At 37.8% G+C, this 22,316-nt stretch overlaps 2 protein-coding genes across 6 annotated transcripts; both read left to right on the top strand.

Moving 5' to 3' along the window:
- Positions 1-1,386: 1,386 nt before the first annotated feature.
- Positions 1,387-7,808, top strand: LOC101158533 (arrestin domain-containing protein 3). 4 transcript variants are annotated; one of them, XM_020705992.3, is made up of 8 exons: positions 1,387-1,545; positions 1,900-2,189; positions 2,882-2,920; positions 4,731-4,791; positions 5,012-5,162; positions 5,392-5,488; positions 5,558-5,814; positions 6,611-7,808. In XM_020705992.3, exons 1-8 carry the CDS (start codon positions 1,469-1,471, stop codon positions 6,815-6,817), a joined length of 1,179 nt encoding a protein of 392 aa, XP_020561651.1. In that variant the 5' UTR covers positions 1,387-1,468; the 3' UTR covers positions 6,818-7,808. The 4 variants fall into 4 exon arrangements, with proteins under 4 accessions (XP_020561651.1, XP_020561652.1, XP_020561653.1 ...); XM_020705993.3 differs by having other exon boundaries at positions 1,390-1,545; positions 1,880-2,189; XM_020705994.3 differs by having other exon boundaries at positions 1,405-1,545; positions 1,922-2,189.
- Positions 7,809-8,165: 357 nt separating this feature from the next.
- On the top strand, positions 8,166-14,965 carry LOC110015622 (uncharacterized). Of its 2 annotated transcripts, XM_078952264.1 has the most exons (7): positions 8,166-8,302; positions 9,698-9,796; positions 9,879-9,939; positions 10,057-10,198; positions 10,295-10,388; positions 11,194-11,450; positions 12,812-14,965. In XM_078952264.1, exons 4-7 carry the CDS (start codon positions 10,061-10,063, stop codon positions 13,901-13,903), a joined length of 1,581 nt encoding a protein of 526 aa, XP_078808390.1. In that variant the 5' UTR covers positions 8,166-8,302; positions 9,698-9,796; positions 9,879-9,939; positions 10,057-10,060; the 3' UTR covers positions 13,904-14,965. The 2 variants fall into 2 exon arrangements, with proteins under 2 accessions (XP_078808390.1, XP_020561654.1); XM_020705995.3 differs by lacking the exon at positions 8,166-8,302 and having other exon boundaries at positions 9,320-9,796.
- Positions 14,966-22,316: the final 7,351 nt, after the last annotated feature.

Below are 22,316 nucleotides of genomic sequence, written 5' to 3'. Positions count from 1 at the left end.
CCTCCCTGCTCTGCTCAATTCTGATGCATCCACTTCTAGACGAATCGATCAATATGTGTTTTTGTTTTCTTCGTCTGAGCTGGTATTTGGCTCAAATCCAAATGTATGGCTGGATAGATCATTTTTCTTGCAACGGTAATTTTAGGTTGGGGTTACAAGGGGCTGTAAGATAGCAACAGAGCACAGTAACAGATGGATGATAGGAAGTGTGGGTGGGGTTGCTTTGGGCCAACGATTCCAACTCAGAGGGGAATTTCTTTTGAACTACTCACGCTCTGCATAAACTATGAAAAATGGAAAATTATACTTTTTTTAAATTTTTGGTTAGAAACAACATAGTCATATTTAAAAGACCATTAACGCTTTTACAACAAATCAAAAGATGATTGGAGTGGGACTTTAAACCTCAATATAAACTCTAATAACACAATGTAAAATAAAATTCCTGTCATGGAAACTTTTTTACCGGTTTCTCAGAATGCAATGGCAAACCAAAATACTTTTTTTTTTTTTTGGTTTAAGTGCATTGGCACAAGTCGATGCTGCTGTTTGAATTTCTTTTTTAAATTTTTTTTATTTCATGTCTTGCATTTTAGCTTCGAATACAATCTCCAGTCTAAGTTGACTGTAAGAATAAACAGTCAAAGGTGTCAGTAAAAGTGATTTTCAAACCACCCAGCTCTTACATTGTCACATGAAGTACTAGTTGTGCTCCTGATCTGAAAATGTAGAGGAATATCATAACAGAAAAAAATATTGGCATGTTACACCGAATTTTTTTCTAAGATAACCTGGATACTTGGAAAAGATTTAGCCTACAACGATGTTTTTTATCAGATCAATTCAATTAGTAGGATACTTGTTAACTATTATCATTTGGATGACAATTTGGTGTTTCATAGTCTCTGCCCTGAGACCTGGAAGGTTCAATTCCATGGTTGAGTCATACCAAAGACGGTATGCAATACCTCTCTGCTTGACACTCAACATTAACGGATTTGATTGGGGGGGTGTCGTGGGTCCCGTCAGGAAATAAGGGCAGAGGTGCCAAGGTGAAAGTATTCTTGACTTTATTCAAGAATAGAGCACACCACTTACACCACTTGCTCCACAAAGGCCAACCAACATAGCCTTCCTCGCAGCCTCTCCGACTTCTCCTCTCAGACTCCCACACTGACACCTGTGGCAGGTTCTCTTGTGAATGGTAAGCCCCTCCTCCTGGGCGTTGCTCTCCATCAGTCCAAAGAAAGAGGAAAAGAATTCACAAAGTTCAAGAACAGAAATAAACATACAACAATAAACTGGTTCATACAAAGAAACATTCTGTGTTCTTTACAGAGCTTCCAAGAATCATCAATAAAAATAAATACAAACAATGAAAGATGCGTCACATGACCCGGTATCGGTGACCACTTCCGGGTAAACAAACCAACGCTAATGTTGGCGTCGTGTGTCTACGTGTGAATGTATGCGCGAGGATGATGAGTCGGCAACCCAGCGTGCACTCAGGGCTACCTGCAGGGGGATAGGGACGGAATGGAAAGGGTAAGTGGATGTAAATGACGTGGTTACGAATCCGTGTGTGCGTGTGAATGCGCACGTGACGTGGGTGTGTGCGAGCGTGAACGCCAGAAGAACTGTGTAACCCAGTCATACCAAAGTTAAATACTTTTTGGGTTAAAATTATGTGTTTTTTGTAACTTAATTCCCTAAATGTTTAAAGTATTTTCAGAGAATAAACTATTAAATCACACAGATTTGGTCAGAATAGAAAAAAAGGGTTAAACTGACTGATTTTATGGTGCACTTCAGTTATCTGCTGTACTTTTCCATGGGGTGGGGCTATGAGGTGAATATAAATCGACTAGTTTCATCACAGACACACCTGTGTGTGCTAAGAGCTCGACCTGTTGGACTGCAGCAAACCATGGAGTCCACAGTGAAAAAGCTAGAGGTTACCTACAACCCCATCAATGAAAGGAACACCTTCACAAATGGAGACTTCATGACAGGACAAGTCACCCTGGAAATGGGTAAAGACTGCCAGATCGAGTCCCTGTTTGTTAAGTTCAAGGCAAAGGCTGATGTTACGTGGTCAGAGACGTACGGTAAGACTACCGTTGTGTACCACTCCAAGGAGAAATTCTTCACCATGAAGCAGTACTTCATACAAAGCAAAGACTCTAAGGGTGAGTTTAGTTTTTCTATTCGCTGGTTTTATAGAATTTGTAAGATCCATAAACATATAATTAAAAATGAAAACCAATATGGTTTTAGAGAAAACAGACCAACCTCATTGGCTATCATTGATGCTGTGGAGGAAATCCCAAATGCTCTGGACAAAAAGAAATATACTGCTCGAATTTTCATTGACTTAAAAAACATTTGACACTCTCAATCATGACATCCTACTTGACAAACAGGTGTATGGGATAAGAGGACTAGCGCTAATTTACATAAATAATATGTTCAATGTTTCAAAACTTTTAAAACTCATATTATTTGCTGATGACGCAAATATATTCCATTCTACAGACAATCATAGGGAACTCAACAATGTGGTGAATGAAATTGTATTCTGATTATAATCAATGAGTATTACATATCTGTTACATGGTGTGTTTCATGCTACTGTTTACTGAAATCATGAATGAACGTTTTCTGAAGACAAGCAATAATCAATAAGCACTTGATTTGAGTCTTCACTCCTTGCTTGTTGCTTTTTAAAGGATGTACATTTATGTTAGAATTTCCTTTTTATTTTTTGAAAATTAGTATACTGTTTATGGGGAAAAAATGTATCATTAAAATCGATGCGTGACAAACAAACACAGACCTTGTTTTTGTACCTACAATAAAAAAAACTTGGTTTTCTTTTAAGATGGTGAATACGTCCAGCTGGTAAACCGAAGCTCAGAATGTAAGTATTGGGATGTGTGTTTGATGAGTGTTTTCTGTTTATTTTCAGTCTATTGGGTCAATTGTGTTTTTTCAAAGTAAAGTTCAGAAGCTGCCAATAGCCCTCAGGTTAATTATTATCATATGAGTGAGTAAGTTTATAGCACTCCAGGTAACGACTTTCCTTCTACTGCTTATTTAGTAAATTAAGGGTAAACCACAATAAGCTTTAAGTTTTGCAGGATATATTCTGCTTCAACATTTCAATCTTCATTTATTCTTCAATTCTTCATAGATTTTTTATCAGTTTCCAATTAGAAGATATTGATTTTATGTTTGCTGTTAAATACCACAACAGTGCACAATTGTACCTTCAAAGCGTTATAAGAGTATATTTTTAGCTCAGCTTTCAATCAAGACTTTTTGTGAAGAAATACTGTTGTTATGTCATTGTGTCTTTATACAAGGACGGATATAGGCACGGGCAAAGGGGGGGAAATGCCCCTTTAAAAGCAGTGACTGCCCCCCCCCCCCCCCCCTCCAAAAATGTGCTGGCTCACAAAAATCCACAAATAAAAATTTAAAAAAGCAATAGAAAAAACACGTACACAAAACAACAAAAAAAACAAAAAATAAAACTAGAAACGTTGCATTACCTGCGATAATGCTAGTGTGAATGCTTCTTGTTTAATGTGGTCACTGAAGATGCTAAAGCTGTCTGCTAAACATACTGATGCAAATTACTTTAATTGCTGAAGGGATTTGCTGAAAAGGCTAAAGTAATTTGCATAATGCTAAAGTTGCTAAATGACTTAAAATTCTTGAAAATAGTCACGAAGATAGCAGGTTGCTAAAATATTAGCAAATTGCGTTAAATTTTATTAGGCGTAAAAGACAAGAATACCAAAATTACAAGCAGGAATGTCTTGAACATGCTGACCGTTTTGATACCAATATTGCACAGGTTTTGCAGTGCATTTCTATGGAATGGAAAAATCGCCAAAAATACATTTAAAAAAAAAAAGCTTAATTGATAAGAATATCAAAAAGTACAAGCAGTAATGTCATGAACCTCATAAAAATTTAGATACCAGTATTGCATAGGTTTGCATTTCTATAGAGCTGAAAATTGGTATTAATTGCAAAATACATTAAAATGCATAGAAGATATAAATACCAAAATGTACATGTGTGAATGTCCTTAACGTGTTGAACATTTTGATACCAATATTGCATAGTTTGCATGGTAATTGAAGAATAATTCATTGCAATGGGGCTGAAAATTCACAAAAATTGCGCGGGGGGGGGGGGGGGGGGTAAAATATACAAATACCTTAAATAAAACCAAGAATGACCCGAATGTGCTGAACGTTTTGACATCAAAAGTGCATACGTTTCTGAAGTGCACAAAGACTTTTACACAATAAAGGACAAATAAACATTAGAATGGACGGACAGATCAATAGACTGACTTAAATAAAAAGATGAATGCAGCCTCAATGGGGCACAAACCAGTGTCCTGCTTGTGCCGGTCACAAGCCTGGGAAAGGCAGAGGGTAGTGTCAGGAAAAGCCTTCAACATAAAACTTGTGAGACTGATCAAATAGATCAAAGGAGAAGATTGATGAACTGATATGATGCTAGCGTGCTTTTTTATGCATTTTAGGGACTCTCTACACACCCAGACTTAGCTGCACCCCATAGTGGGTCTGACGAAATCCAGGCCCTAATGTTTTATGCTTCTCTGATTTCATTTGAATCAAAAGTAAGATTTTCAATCACTGTTTCCAATTAATGAGCATGTTCATGTGTTTTTTTTGTGTGTATTTAAGATTCCAGTGTTGTGGCCCCAGGAGTCCATGTCTATCCATTCACCTTTCAGTTTCCTGCCCAGTAAGAAAAATCTCTTCTATGGTCTTAAATTAGAAAAATGAAACTTAGACTTTTAGATTGTTTGCAGATGTTTCATGTCTTATGTCTTTAAATGTTTTATGACTATGTTTTTTAAAAAAATTCAAAAAATATTGCCTTTAATGAAATTTCTTGAAATAATCTTGAAAAAGTATCATGAAAGTAACTGTTTCTCATTGGTGATCTCTTTCCTGCTCATTAGGAATGTTCCATCGTCTTTCAAAGGTCCTCATGGTAAAATTGTATATTCATTGGAGGCCTGTTTGAGCAGATCCATGAGGCCTGACAAGAAAGAATCCACAACTGTCAACTTTCTGTCAAAAGCTGACCTCAGTGACATCTCTGCGTTACAGGTAGGTACTACAGGAAATAGTACTGGATCAGGGGGTAACTTTATTTGAATTTTAACATTGCACACTAAGAGATTGACCTGCTAAATGTTATGGGCTACTTTATCTTCTTTATTTGAGCATTTTCACAAAAGCCAAGGTTCAATTAAGGTGTGTCCTGCTGTTTTGTTATTTAGCTTTCTACTGTTATCTTTTAATGCTTTTTTGTGTTTGTTTACTTGTCTTTTTTTAGACACCACAACGCATGTCTATGGACAAGAAAATGAAGGTCTTCACCTCAGGGTCTTTGGCTATGGAAGTAAATCTTGAAAAATCTGGCTTCCTTCAAGGTAAGGGCGCTGAAATGGTGGTTTGATTTCAAGTTTTGGTTTGACATGCACGTTTGCTCTTTCTTACAGGTGAAGGAATAAAGGTGGTGTCATTCATCAAAAACGGCTCCTCTCGTGAGATCAAGCCCAAGTACTGCATTTACAGAAAGCAGAGTTTTTTTGCAAAAGGGAGAAGAAAAGTCCACACTAAAGAGCTCATTAAAGAGGAAGGATCTCCCATTCCACAGAAGGTATCCCAAACAGTGACACAGGTCATTGCCATCCCCCATGATGCTGAGCCATCCATCCTCAACTGCAACATCATCAAAGCAGAGTACAGACTCAAGGTGAGCAACGATTGGACAAGGTCAACAACACAGATCTTGAAGTAACACTCATATTTACTGAAAAAGTCAGGGGTTCAAAGGGATAAGAATTTTGTGAGTTTACTGTAAATTTATTTAAAAAAATGTTTTCTCTCAACTGCATCTCTAAAGTCAAAGAACCACATAAAGTTCATTAAAATCAATTACGTTGAGGAACATTCAATCATATTCTGAAAGCTAATGATATAGCTCAAACGTGGAGTTAATCCCACAAGGCAGTTCTGCAGTAACTCTAGGATAGAACTCATTGAAAATTAGACATAAGCTGAAATGAAAAGATGCTTAGGCTTACAAAAATATGACATGTGAATAAAAAAGTTGATCCCTGAAGCATTTTTGTAAATTTGTCCTGTTTTTGATAAACTGAATAGTTACTTGGACTACAAAGTGGAGTAGTGGTTTAACACTCTCACCTTTCTCTGTGAAGCTTTTATGTTCTCTCAGTGCATGTGTGGGTTTTTCACTGGGCATTCCAGCTTTCTACCACGGTAGAAAAACGCGCTTAATTCATTGATGGATTAGGTGTGTGTAGCCCATGAAAAACTGGTGACTTGTCCAGGGTGTACTTTGCCTTTGCCCAACAGTGGCTGGGACAGGCTGGAGCACTTTTTATGTTTCTTTACTTTGCTACCTGATCATTTACTGTTATATTTTTATTTGGATAAATTACTTTAGATTGTGATAAGATCTTAAATTCATAGCCTTAAATGTGGCTATAAAACAAGACAACACTGACAAACATTGGTGTTTTCCACAGGTTTACCTTGACATCAAGTATGCTTCAGATCCAGAGGTCAAGTTTGACATAGTCATTCTGCCAGCTTCTCAAATGCTTCCAGATGCATCATCATCATCATCATCATCATATGCTCAGTTTGACGCTGAACCTTTTGGGAACCCAGCTGCTTCTATCTGGAGCTTTGGATCATCAGCACCAACTCAAGCTTCTGCTCCTCCTTCCTAAGATTTTAATGGAATGTACCCTTCTTGAAATGATTTTTCTTAGAAACATCAGTATTAGGGTTTAGAGTTTTAGTGAGTTTTTTATTCAAAATGTTCATACATCTTTAAAACATTTTTGGCCACTTTTAAAATTTGTTCCCGAAATAAACATCAGTTCTTGTGAATCTGGAGGCTAAGAAGTTCTTTGGCATACAGTGAATAAATAATTTAAACTTGTTAACATGATGCAATATCCTAATGGAAGTGGCAATCAGACAGTAGACGAACTATAATAATAAAGGAGTGGACTTGGTCTGCATCAACGACATTGTTGTAGGATGTTCAGTTGTTTGCTAAAAATAACCCTCCCCACATGATTACACAACCACCACCAATATAAACCAGGATGAAACCCTGCTTTCATGTAAAAAAAAAAAATATATATTTATATATATATATATATATAAATTCCTCTTTCACCCTTCCGCGGGTGGTTTCTCACTCAAACTCAGGTCCTCTACCAGAGGCCTGGGAGCTTGAGGGTCCTGCGCAGTATCTTAGCTGTTCCTAGCACTGCGCTTTTCTGGACTGAGAGGTCTGACGTCTTTCCAGGTATCTGTTGTAGCCACTCTTCCAGCTTGGGGGTTACTGCCCCGAGTGCTCCAAATACCACAGGCACCACTGTCACCTTCACTTTCCAGGCTTTCTCCAGTTCTTTTCGGAGTCCCTGGTATTTCTCCAGTTTCTCATGTTCCTTCTTCCTTATGTTCCCATCGCTTGGCACTGCCACATCCACCACAACGGCTTTCCTCTGTTGACAATTCCAAAATTAATTCAGAATGTTCAACAATACACAAGTACCTGGATTCATAAGAGCAACACCATAAATGGGCCAATAGGTGTATTTTAAGTTTAAATGTTTTGGAATGCCGCAACATTGTACTGGGCTTTAATATAATCAATTATGAAATGTATTAATTTTATAATTAATAATAAAACTTGGTCAAAAATAATTTGTGAGGTGTTTCCTTCTACTTTTTTTTGTCTGAACATTTTGAGATTGAGTGAAGATGACCAAAGAAAGACATCCTACACTCTTTAGCTTTGCTTTAACAAAAATTTTTAATTAATTTTTAATCTAGTTTTTTATCAGTTTATCAATTTTAAACACAATTTTTCAACTTCATTAAACATAAACGAAGCAGAGCAGTGATGTAATGAGACCGAATTCAAGCCCTGGTTTTATGCTGGGATGAAAAGGCCAAACCACGACACCAGTAACATTTGCAGATTGCTTGCACACACATTTTTACACAGACACACATTCCTGTGCAGATTCTTGTTCTGACAGCAGAGATAACATTCCATGCCTGCCGAACCAGCTGTCTCATGGGAAGCCTTGCACAATGGAAGTGTTTCATGTCTATCCTTGAGGAAAGAACAGGCCGTCAAGTGTCCAGTCTTTGAAGATAAAACACACCGGAGGAGGAGTCTGATGGAAGCTGCTGTAAGTAGCTCAAAATCCACCATAAAATCCCAGGGTCAGCGTAAGGGAGTAGTCGTTGCTCGGTGAAGGGCTTGTTACTTCATCCCGATGGCGCAACCAAGAATTGGAGTGGAAGGAGGGATGAGAATTGCACATCTTTAGTATAAAACTAATGTGACTTTGTATTTTATACATTTCTGTAAAACTTTATAATAGGGGTTCCTTTATAAATGTTAGTAAATGCATAATTAAGCATTATTTAACTATTAAATAATGTGTTAACAGACACTTTCATGCATTAATTTGCATTAATAATTGTATCATTTAATGAATTAGCTAGCAATTATGAGATTTTCCAGCATTTATAGGTCAGGCTAAAAAACGTCAAATGAAACCTTTCTTACCTTTTGCATCCTAATGCTGAGCAAACAATCATAGGAAATGGTTACTTCAGACATTATTAAGGCTTTACATATACTAACATTGTTGTTCATGTATACAAAGCGCTAAGAAAGCATTATGACTACATAACCCTATCAAATGCATGGAGAAACTTTTATTATTGCTTATAAACATCAGTTAACTACTAAATAATGCACTAAATCAAAAAAGTTTCTCTACGCAATAACTTGGCCTTATATATCCATAGTGCTTGCTTAGCATGATCTATGCATGAACAACAGTGTTAATAAAGCCTTAATAATGTCTGAATTAATCATTTCCTATGGTTGTTGTTGAGAGTTATGAAGCATGAGGTAAAAAAAGGTTTTCTTTAATGTTTTTAGCCTGACTTAACCCTTTATAAATGTTGGAAACCCTAATAAGCAGTACCTGCTAAATAATTCCTTAAATAATACACTTAGAAATGCAAAGCAGTTCTTAATTATGTGTTTTCTAACATTAATAAAGGGACCCTTGTTTTTAAAGTGTTACTTATATTTCTTGATGGTTCTTGGCATATTAAGAACTTTCTGACTGCAATTTTCTGAACTGGACCACTCCTTGTGCAAACCTGCAAACTCTACAGTGTCAAGGAAACAACACTAAAGAGCAAAGAAATCATTCATCTTGTTTAAAATAGCAAACCTGCAGTCTTACAGCTTTGGGGGCCACAGGCCTCACTGTTTCCGCATTGTGTGAAACTAGAAAAACTAGTTGTTCAGGATTTACAGGTGGAAATGACACAGGAAGGCAGCTGTCTAAGTGAACTTCAGTTGTTTAGCTTCTCTTCTGGCTTGCATTGTCTTGTTTTTTTGTTTTTTTCTCGGCTCAAAATGACGATTAAAACTTTTGAAATTCATTACAACGCTATAAACATCCAAAAGACCTTTACCAATGGAGACACCATGACTGGGAAAGTGGTTTTAGAGACGACAAAGGGACTCAAAATCAAATCGCTTGTTTTCGTTGGTAAAGGAAGAGCTCGGGTTTGCTGGCGGGAGAACCAGGGAGACAAACATCATGTATACTGGGCGAATGAGAAATTCTACAGCGTCAAACATCATGTATTGGCAGGTGAGACAAGATGGTGACATATGAAATCTTTGTCATTATGCTCAATTTTGACAGATTTGACTTTTTTTTATTTTCATGTCAGGCACTGTATTCATAGGAAAAGGAAGACACGAGTTTCTATTTAGCTTCAAGATACCTGAGAGGTATTTTGTATTTACTGTATATACTTATCCTAAAACAACACACAAAAAAAGATACTGATAAAATTTTAAATTATTCTTTTCTTTCTTACCCTCAGAATTATGTTGTTTATTTTGCAGAGACATGCCATCAACTTTCAACTCACCTGTTGGCAAAGTCATCCATAAAGTGAAAGCAGAGCTGAAACAATCCTTAAAATTGACCAAAAAAGCCAAAGCGCACTTCACCTTTGTGTCCAAATCAAACATGGACGGATTGCAGGTTAGGAGGAGCGGAAGTCTGACTGAGTGTGACTGAAGCCGTGGAAGTAAAGGAACCTTTCAATAGTCTGGTTTAATGTGGGGATTTGCTTTTTAGGAACCTCAAAGTGGGTGTAAGGATAAAGGCCTTTCTTCTGGGTCTGGAAATGTTTCTCTGGATGTTCACACCCCAAAGAGGGGTTACATGCAAGGTGAGTCTTTACTTAACAAACCTTGCATCCATCCTTTTTCTAAACTTCCGGAAATAAAGCTTCACAAAAGGCTCCACATATTTCATCTTCTAGCTAGCCTCCGATAAACAGAAAACTTTTGTGATTTTTCCTTGTTAATCTTTGACTTTTTTCTTGTAAATTTACGAGATTTTAAATTGTAAATTTATGAGATAAAAACGTGTAAATTTCCGAGTTTTTTTCTCGTAAATTTATGACTTAAAAATCGTAATTTAAAAAAAAAAAGACAAAGAGCGTTAGATGCAGATGTCACTGTGTTTTAGACAAACGTACATTTGTAAGCAATTACGTTATCTAGAAAGAAAACACCCTAAACTTGTCCAAATATCATGCAGCCCTCAGGAACGCAGAATAGTTTGAAACTGAATTGTTTTTTTTCCACCGGTAGGCAAAAAAAGTCCTCATTTCTGTTGTGCTGCGGTTTATGCTGTTGCTGCGGTTATGTCGTTGTGTTGCGGGTAATTTCCTTGTGCTTCGGGTAATGCCGTTGCGTTGTTTCTTTTGTATGTAGTGTGAGCCCTGTCAGCCACCGTAGATTTGGGCTAAAAACAGCATCATCATAATTAAAAGACCACTGGGTACTTTTTAAAAATAGATCAACAGATGACTAAAGTGGAACTTAACACCTTTGAGTCAACATTTCACTCTCTCCTCTGACTGACTTGTATTAGTTCCTCATATTTTATTTGAAAAAGAACATTTAATTTAGTAGAAAGTAATTTTTATGTGTGTTAAATAAATAAAATATGAAGTCTTTATTTTACAGGTGAGGCCCTGAGCTTTAAAGTTGAAATCAACAATTGCTCATCTTCTTCAGTGAAACCAAAGTTTGAACTGTACGAGAAGAGGAGTTACTTCGCCCAGGGCCACAAAAAACAGGAAACAAATAAAATTCTTAATGGCAGAATCGATGATGGCTCCTCTCAGGAATCAGGACATTTATCCAAGACCATCACCATCCCTGCACAGCTGGCCCCCTCCATTCTGAACTGCTCCATCATAAAGCTGGAATACAGGCTAAGGGTAAGTGTGGAAGCAATTCTATAGCATAATTAAAAATAAAAGTCAAAATCAGAAATGCTTTTTCATTTTCAAAATGTAACTGCATCAAATTCAAATGAAAAATCAATGTTTCAAAATGCTTTTTCATTTTCTTCTTCAACACTTTTTCTTCTTATTCTGTCACTTAATTAAATTGATAAAGAAAATGGTATTTGACATTTCATTTACGAGAAGTTCTCTGGTAAATATGTAACAAAATTCATTTAGAAATGTCTAATTTCAAAATTAAAATGGATTAACAGAAATGCTTTTTCATTTTCTGCTACACATTAACCAGATATCTTTTTAAAAAAGAAATGTCAAATACCATTTTCTTTATCATTTTAATTAAGTGACAGAATAAGCAGTGTTGAAGACTAAAATGAGAAAGCATTTTGGCGTATTGCTTTTTCATTTTAATTTTGAGTCAAAAAATGCATTTCTGGTTTTGACGCTACACAAGCGCTTCAATAGGTAAGAACTGCTCTGTAGTTTAGAAATCATACCACATTGATAGAAGGACTTCTTGTAACTAACTAAAAGTCTTTTTTTTTTAAAGTTATATTACTTTTTAATTTAAAAAGAACAACACCCAAGTAAAGACTGAGAAAGCAAATAATAAAAAAACAATAACTTATTTTCCTTTTCCCTCAGATTTCATTTATTCACCCTATAGAACACTTTCGCTATAAAAGGTTACACCATCACTTTTGCCGGGTAATCTTTACCCAACATAATATACCAAACATTGACTTTTTGTTATAAAAAAAATAGATCAAAACATTACAATTCATTATGAATTAGAGGGGTTTTCTTTTATTTTCAACTGGGGTACATGTAACAACAAAAACATAGGAAATTCCTAAAAACATGCTTAAAATTTACTGAAAAGTGAGGAATTTGAGAGCAACAAGAAAAAGCAATAAAATGATACTAGACACTTGGTCTTTGGTCCACCCATTCCTGGGACATGTGAGACTTTACTGTTAAAATGGTTTTTCAGCTGCACCTTTAAAAAGAACACAAATTAATAAGTCTTTTATACATCTATGAGAAATAATTAAATTTTCAGCAGCTGTCTGCCATTGCTGAAAGGTTTTGCCATCTTTTTACTGTTTTTTAACCCTGATTTTCTTGATTAGACAAAAAAGTTAAACTTATCACTCTATCGTAATAAAAAAGTTAATTCAACATCAGGAAAACCTTTCATTGCAAGTGAGCTCTGTTGCATTTTTTAATCAAATAGACTCAAACCGATAATATGCATAATCACTGTCAATATAATAAGTTTTGTTATGAAAAAACCCCATTAACATAAAAAAAACATTTTCTTTTCTTTTCAGATCTATCTGGACATTGAATTTGCAAAAGATCCTGAAGTTAAACTCCCTATTGTTGTCTTACCCATGTTTCAACCTGAAGTAATACCACCTGCAAACACTGCCAATGCAATTGGAAATCCACAACAACCAGGCTCATGCTTTACATGGCAACTAAACTCGGGTTTTGTACAGCAACCAGGTTCGGGCTTTATACAGGTACCAGCCTCGGGTCTTCCACGTCAATTAAGCTTGAGCTATCCATCACAACCAGGCATGGGCTTTGCACAGCAACCAGGCTCAGGCTTTGCACAGCAACCAGGCTCTGGCTTTGCACAGCAACCAGGCTCTGGCTTTGCACAGCAACCAGGCTCTGGCTTTGCACAGCAACCAGGCTCAGGCTTTGCACAGCAACCAGGCTCAGGCTTTGCACAGCAACCAGGCTCAGGCTTTGCACAGCAACCAGGCTCTGGCTTTGCACAGCAACCAGGCTCAGGCTTTGCACAGCAACCAGGCTCAGGCTTTGCACAGCAACCAGGCTCAGGCTTTGCACAGCAACTAGGCTCAGGCTTTGCACAGCAACCAGGCTCAGGCTTTGCACAGCAACCAGGCTCAGGCTTTGCACAGCAACCAGGCTCAGGCTTTGCACAGCAACCAGGCTCAGGCTTTCCACAGCAACCAGGCTCAGGCTTTCCACAGCAACCAGGCTCAGGCTTTGCACAGCAACCAGGCTCAGGCTTTGCACAGCAACCAGGCTCGGGCTTTGCACGGCAACTGAGCTCTGGCTTTACATCACAACCAGGCTCAGGCTTTGCACGGCAACTAAGCTCTAGCTTTACATCAAAACCAGGCATGGACTTTGCACAACAAACAGGCTCCAACTCTCCACAGCAACCAGGCTCAGGCTTTCCACAGCAACCAGGCTCAGACTTTGCACAGCAACCAGGCTCAGGCTTTCCACAGCAACCAGGGTCAGTCTTTCCACAACAACTAAGCTCCGACTTTCCAAATCAACCAGGCTCAGGCTTTGCACTGCCACCTCTGGATCCTCCCCCTGATTATGAAGAATGTGAAATAGACCCCCCTCCATCCTATAGAGAAATAGAAAAACAATAATTCTTTAAATATTTAAAATTTAGGATGACCATTTTCTGATGTAACAGGTAAACCTTGGTGAAAACCATAACATAAAAACTTTGTGTTTGTCTTGAAAGTGTATAGTAATGAATGCATACATTGATATTTAATATAAACGAGGAACTTCAATGTGTAGTATGGATAGTATTTAAATAAATTGTTGTTTAAAAGCAAAATAAATTGTTCAAATGTTTTTTTCTTTTTTTGTGTGTGAAAAAGTGTCTCAATGAAGTTCCGCATTCCTTTGATTCAACAAAGTGAAAACATAATGCATTCATTTTGGGTTTTTCATGTATTTTGTTTATAAAAGAATTTAAAATATTAATTTAAAGTATTTAGACTCCCAAATTTTCTGCTGGACTATTTGCCAGTATGAAAATCCAACTTTATCATCTGACCGTTTTTTTAACCAAAGGTTTAATGTCTTTTGAAATCAGTAGAGATTTGAGGATGCAGCATTTCGTTTTTAGGTTTGCTTTGAGTCTGAATCCCTTTTCTGCGACCATTTGTTTGGGTATTTGCAATTATACTGTGCCAGCGCAAAATCTTTGTAGTTTTTAAATTGAACAGATTTTGAAAAATAAGCAGCATTTTTATGCTGTTTTACTGAATAATTCCCACTTTGTTTGACTGACAGGGCCTATAGACAGCAGACAGAAGGCATGTTCAATTGTCCTCCAATATACTGTAGGTTTTGCACGGTAAAAATGTCAAAATAATAATACTTTTTTTTCAAATATATAAAATGTAACATTGCATATTTCTTACAAATTAATTTCAAATTTAATTTTAAAAGCATTAATTTCTGTTATAGCTTTTGAATGTCTTTACTTGTGTGAGAATTAAAACATTTTGATATACTGTGAATGTATTTCAGTTACTGTACATATATTTTTTATCAGTGTTAACATAATTTGTTTTCATTGTATGCAATTATATGTGAATAATTCACCAATAATTTTGGTAAACAAATATTTTTTCTTTCTATGAATATTATCTAAATGAACATTGTCAAACAAGAATAAAAAATATCACAATTGAGTTTACTACTATTTACTATTCCATTACCCCATCTTGACATCCAAATTAAAGAAAAAACTGAACAAATAAGAACTTCTACAGCCTATTTCAGCATTATGACTGCTTTTAGAGTTGTCAAAATCTGAATTTTAAAAAACATCAACTAAAATGTTCCCTCATCAGAAAAGTGTGGAGCCCCAGCTGCCATCTAGTGATGAAATGCTGAAAGGAGAAGTAGTGGCCCCACAGAGATGAAGAAGAATTCAACAGGACAAAATATATCAGTTTGAAGCAAATACAATGTGTATTAATGAATTTATTGAACACTTAAGATACTAAAGATCAATGGATTAAATACCATTGCTTTCACACCTATAAGTCTACAGTGAAAAAATAAACTGCCTGCTAACAATGACTTTGGTTTTGATGCATTTAGAAAGGCCTGAGCCTTACACCCAATCTACAGATTTCTCGTCTTCCTTCTGTGATGTACATTTTTTATTTTTGTGGCAAATATTACATGAGCATTGCCCAGATATAACATATAAAAGCAATCCTACAATACTGTTATGTGTATGCTCTCACACCAGCAGACACCTTTACTGTATGATGTCTGCTCCGATTTAACAAATTCTAAAGTATAACCTATTTTGCTATAAATGAAGTTATTGACATAAGATCTAATTTTTCTACCATTTTATTTGACACTCTTGTAAAACAGTAGACCATGTGTGGTTGTCTGTATAAGGAAAATCATTTAAACAATTGAAAATCTTTTCAATTTCAAGGATTTAAAGTAGTTATAGTCATCTAGTTAAATGTGCTCCAAGGTACTTTGTGTGATCTGCTATAGTCTGTCATGACCTTATTGTTGCACCATTTAAAAACGACTTTTTTTAGTACACAAACACTGAGGAGTGGGATTGTTAACCTTTTTTTTTTTTTTACTTATTTTTATAGATTGAGGATGATAAATTACCCAGGAGGTAACTTGTCATTCTAAGGAATAATAAGTTTTAGAATTTTCTTGAAAATGGTGAAAATTGGTAAGGGGTGTATACTATACTCACCTTTTACAATGCTATACTGGAAAGTCTGCTGAGATACGCAATGGCAGCATGGTTTGGGGCAAACCATGCTGCAAAAGCAAAAAACAAACTTTACAAGCTACTCAACATAGGGGAGCCGGTTTAGCTTGTGCTGGTTATTGGCGCCTTCCATCAGTGAAATCAGGGTTTGAATCCGGGCTGCTCCCTGTTTCCTTCTCTACTTCTGTGCCAGTCCCAAGCCCGGTTGCTTAGAGAGGGCTGCGTCAGGAAGGGCATCCGGCGTAAAACATTGCCAAGTTTACCATGCGACCCCTGATGGGAAAAGCCGAAAGAGAAACAAACAAACAAGCTACTCAACGTAGCCCTCAAAATCTGTGGTTGTAGGAACCATCAAACATTGCAAGTCACATATGAGGAAACAACACTTAGGCTAGCAAAGATAATAATAAATGGCCCAGGTCACTTTCTGTTCCCGCAACTTGAGCTTTTACCTTTAAGGCCCGTACACACCGGGACGAATATTCGCCAGGCGTTATTCGCCAGCGTTTTTCGCCACGTTTTTTGTGTTCACACCCAGGCGATTTTCGCTGACGGTGAGCCGAGCGAACATGCAATTTCATTCCCTGACATTAGATGGCGCTTAATGTAAACAGAAATACTCCTGTACACAAGGTGGCGCTGCGCAACTTTACGATTCTTAAAGTCGCTTTTCACTCAGAAGAAGAGAGCAAGTATTTACGCGCTTGTTGGAATCAAACAAAGAAAACATGAATATTTCAAGCATCAGTAGCTCCAACTGGTGCTTGGTTCGGGGATATTTTAGAATGTCCGTCAATATTTCTTCGCGGCAGTGTAGACGCTACTTGGCGTCTATCTTCTTCGCTGGTATGTGTGCTCAGCAAGGCAGTTTTGTGTTTGAGCGCCCCCAAGTTGTGTTTTACTGTAACTTCAGAAGCTCCAGACACGTGTGCAAAAGCGCCATTCTCATTGGTTGAATACATTTCGACGCGACGCGTCGAAAAAAAAAAAACGAACCCGAGGCGTTTTTTTTTTTTGACGCTTTGGCGCGTGGTGTTTTTTCGCGTCGGTGTGCACACTCTCATTGGTGCCCTTTGTTTAGTCACGAGGCGTTAAACGTCGGCGAAAATCGCCGGTGAAATTCGTCCCGGTGTGAACAGGCCTTCAGGCAGACGATTTACAGCAGTCAAATATAAAACTAATCAATTCAGATCTTTATTTATTCCAGCATTGGTCACCCTGCTGAACAAGAACTGTTTAGTTCTATTTGCAGAAGGAAATCTTTGTAGAGCAGTTGTCGTAGAAATAACAAAATCGGTGTTCTTCTTACTTGTTTAATAGAACTTGGTATGTGTATGTATTTATTATTTTGGGCACCAGTCCGTAGTTTTATTAGGTGTTGTAGATTAATGGAAAGTGTTTGTTTATTTTCTTGTCAATTGATAATCCATTTTATTGAAATTACTCTTAGCAATGTGGTTTTAAAGGTTTCAATTAGATATTTTGCTATTTTTTACTATTTTACTATTCGTGTTCTTGACTGTGAAGGTCAGGTCGACAAATCTGTATACTCTGTTTTTTCAATTATTTATGATGTAGTTGTTTTTTGTACTTTTATGACTCTCACTACCTGTATGTGATGTGTGTATGATGTTGATGAATGATGTTATAGAGTTTGCAGCTCTGTGGGCCACAACAAATTTCCTCTCTCTGCCTTTGCTCAAAGGCCCAAAGTGCTATACAGTCACAGTCCCATTCACCCGGCCACACACACTGATGGCGGCTCCGCTGCCAAACACTGGTGCCAACGTTCAGCCAGAGGCAAGGTGAGGTTCAGTGTCTTCCCCAAAGAGACTTCAACACATGGGCGTGTGAGGCGGGAATCAAAAAAGCAATCTTACGAACATAGGTCGACTAACATACCGCTGCACCACTGTCGCCCCACAATCCTATTTTTTTTTTTGTTTAAAACATGAGATAGACAAGCAAACTGTCCATAGTGCACCCCATCTTCATTCTCTAGTTGGTATAGGTTCTAGCAACCCTGTAGGCCAATAGACCTACAGTAGTTATGGGGTTAAACCTTTGCATTTTAGAATATCATAAGGACGCACACAAAACTTTTATAATATTATATTATGTCATATTATATTGTATTATATTGTGAGAGATCTTTTATTCATGTGCTCAAGTTGTGAATTTATTTAATGTTTCTTTAATTAAGCAGCTTTTGATCCCCCCCCCCCCCCCCCCCCCCCCACACACACACACCACCACCAGGAGGTGCAAGTTTTTCGAACGAACACAACATCTTGTGGTACAGACATGTAGATCTCGTGGCCAGTTCTAATGAGTTGACTAAAATTGACTAAAAGTGCCTCCTCCCTTCTTTGCTTTGAGTTCAGCGCAGTTATGCTGCAATAATCAAACAGGTTATGGGCCCAGGAGCAATTCGAAGAGGTTAGATCAGGGGTGTCCAAACTATGGCCCGCGGGCAAACTGCGGCCCGCGGGTCTGTTTTTATTGGCCCGCAGCAAATTTTGAAAATATGATTGAATATGGCCCACACGTGCCGCTTGAGCTCAACTCTGTTGCACTTCTCAGTTTCAACACTAGATGGAGTCGGTCACAGAAAAGTGCTTCTCCACTAAAAGAAAAAAATGCAAAGAAGAATATTTACGAGTCACCAGAAATGGCAGCACCGAAGAAATGCAAGATAGCAAGTGAATGTAGAAGATTTCAAACACGGTGGGAAAATGAATATTTCTTTAAGGCAGTGCTTCTCAAATAGTGGGGCGCGCCCGAAGCAATGCCAGGGGGGGCGGTGGTGGCGGTTTTAGGCACAGGTAATACGGGCACATGTCCGGTGCGCAAATTTAATGTGGGGGCGGCTATGGAGAGAAATTAGACTCAGTCGGATTTGTGCGTGCGTAATTTTTGATTTGTGCGTAAAGTAGGATTTGTGTATGCATATTCTTGCTTTGTGCGTGCGTAAATTAGGATTTGTGCATAAATTTGGATTTGTGCATGATTTGTTACTCACATAATACGTTTTGTGTATAAGTTAAAAAAATATAAAATGAAAAAATACAAAATGCAATTTACGTATGCACAAATTAAGATTACAACAGCTTGAAACTACTTACACACACACATCTTTAAAAAACACGCACGAACCCCTTGTTACGCACACACGAAGCCAAAGTTACGCACGGATCTACCGTGAGACTGTTTTCACGTCTCACAAATTCGTCCGTAAGTGCTGCGTTTAAATACCAGTGGAATGCTCGGTCATTAGAATTTTTCTATCAGCCTTCCATTCTAAACGTATTTCCTTCAGTGGGTGTACCAGGGCTTAAAAAAACTTTAAAGGAAAATAAAAATTATTATCTGAGAATATGACGTTCACTTTTAAACGCTAATGTATATATTTAAAGTATATTATTCTCCGAGACACCGAATTGATACAAAATGCGTAACAGGAACGACCAGTAGGGGGCACTGTTTTTTTTCTTCCGGAAAAATCAAAGGCAGTCAGACAGAGAGTCACGGGAAGAATGGCGGCCCATCTCGGTGGTCAGCGCCCCGAAGTAAGTAGCCTCTATGTTCAACACTAACATCTACTGTCTTCATGTATTGATTGAGTCATTGTCTGGATACGTTTAGAATGGAAGGCTGATAGGAAAATTCTAATGACCGAGCATTCCACCGGTATTTAAACGCAGCACTTACGGACGAGTTTGTGAGACGTGAAAACAGTCTCACGGTAGATCTGTGCGTAACTTTGGCTTTGTGTGTGTGTAACAAGGGGTTCGTGCGTGTTTTTTAAAGATGTGTGTGTGTAAGTAGTTTCAAGCTATTGTAATCTTAATTTGAGCATACATAAATTACATTTTGTATTTTTTTCATTTTATAAATTTTTAACTTATACACAAAACGTTTTATGTGAGTAACAAATCACGCACAAATCCAAATTTATGCACAAATCAAGAATTACGCACGCACAAATCCGACTGAGTCTAATTTCTCTCCATAGGCGGCGGTGGTGACAGCGGCTCAGTGCTTGGAAAAATATCTGGTCCACTATTGGGTTTCTATTAGAGTTTGTAACAGCCTGAAGCCTTTGAATTCCCGTTGTGGGTACCGGATGTTCTCGGGTTGCCGGATGTTCTCGGGGTCCTTCGGGGTCCTTCGACCAATGATGACGTCACACTATTTGATTGGCTGTAAGTTGCCACGACCAATGAGTTAACGTCGCTAAGTTTTTTTAAAAACTTTATTGACAATTGCGGTATCATACATTAACCATGACATAAACGTTAACAACGAACAATAACGATGTAATCAATATTGCCTCGAAGATCAGTCACCATTGCCAAATATAACATATTGACATAGAAAATAAAGAATAAAGGGGAAAAAAAGAAACAATGAACATAACACACAAATAAATAAAAACATAAGTAAAATAAAATAAAGGAACATAGAAAAAATCTAAGTAGTCTAATACTAGTTAAGTTAGGGGTACTCGTGAAGTTTTTATTTCTGAACAAAACTAAGCAATTTCAAGCCATTCTTCTTTTTCATATAATGAAGTGATTGAAAGCAAAAACAGAGCTCTTTATTAAATGTTATAAAAGTGGTTTGGTCTTCAAAACTTGACCTCACCAAGATGGCGGTGCTCTCCTCCCATGAGGAACCACGTGATGTCTCCTCTAGTGATATAACTCATTGGAAGGACCCTGAAGGACCCCGAGAACATCCGGCAACCCGAGAACATCCGGTACCTACACCGTCCGTGCAGCTGCTCCCGTCTGTGTCACACGCGGCTGCGTGAGTGAGAACGAAAGGGGAGGGGTGGTGTGGGCTTTGTCTGCCAGGTGAATCGGGAACGCGGAGGAAAGCTGCCTGTTGCCCAACACCAGGATCACCTCGTGCCTTTAGATTCCTCAGCTCATGCTAATAATGTCAATCTTTCTGAACTATTGTAGACATTTTAATGACGTCTTTATTTTCCATCTAGAGATAGACAGAGATAGAGTGAACTTAAAAGGTGAAGAAAATGCATTATGAACTGTGAAAAAGTATTCCCTTTATGTAAAAAAGAACTTGTTTTGTTTTTGGAATTTTTTTTGTTCATAGCTGCATATTTTGTCACAGACTAATTTTAAAATAATGATTTTTAAATTGTGTGCGTTAAATGTTAAAATCGTCCTCGTTGGTCACCCATAAGACCCTTTTTTTTGGTCTACTTTTCTGAGAAAACAGACTTTTTATAAACTACAAAATTTTGCACTCTGCCAGTCAACCACACCAACGGCTACGTATGTAAAGATCTGCTGGCTTCAGCTGCTCAATAAACCCGTTCTGAACTGCCTGCTTGGAATTAGGTTTCATTGTCTGAGTGAATGTTTCATTTTGACGTGCGCTTGTTTTATGTGGCACAGATCAGCATCACTGCTCCCACTGAGAGCAATGTTCTTCACATTATAGGTGAGTTAGAAATACACAGTAATCATGTGTCAATATGTCACCTCTTGTGTGCGGCCCTGACCTTTGCTCATTTTTCTTTATTTGGCCCTCACCAAAAAAACTCTGGACACCCATGGGTTAGATGTTTTATTGCCGATAGAAAGTCATGAAGGACAGCGTGCTAACGGCAGACTAGCATCATGGATCAACGATGGACAAGTAGGTTACCTCAACTTTTGTTTAACGGAGATGAAAGCAAGAATGAGTTTTACGAAACTAAAGTGCTTGGACATTTGCAGCTGTTAGGGTTGATGGACACTGTTTTGAAAGAACCGATGGGTGAGACCGCGATAGCAGCCGATGCCAAGAAAAATTCTGAAACATATGCTAAGATGATTTAGCTGTTGGACGACAAAAGCCTGTCATTAATGTTGGGAGATGCGTCCGATAATGAAAGAGCTGCACTAAAAACTTTGAGAGGCTACGATGCAGAAAGATGAAAGCCCTGCATTATCAGCCTGTACACCACACTGACATCACTTCAGAGGAGAAGGTTACAGATTACGTAACCATTGCAGGAGCAGCACACACAATGATACCACCTTCAGTTTTATGGGTCAGAACTGCTCCAAGTCCAACGTCTGAGGCATCCACCTGCACCAAAAAACGTTTCTGGAAGTGTGGACTGCACAAAACTGGAGAAGAACACATGGCATTCTTCAAGACATCAAAAGATCTTTCACAATCAACTGACCATCGTATAGGATTTTGTGACTATTTGCGGGTGAGATTCGTAAGAGGTGTTGCCATGGTTGCAAAATGTGGGATGAGTC

Source organism: Oryzias latipes, chromosome 9 (genome assembly GCF_053564925.1).
Source record: "Oryzias latipes strain Hd-rR chromosome 9, Olatipes_Hd-rR_3.1".
Lineage (NCBI taxonomy): Eukaryota > Metazoa > Chordata > Actinopteri > Beloniformes > Adrianichthyidae > Oryzias > Oryzias latipes.
Note: the sequence above shows the minus strand (reverse complement) of the source record. Positions and strands in the feature narration are given on the sequence as shown.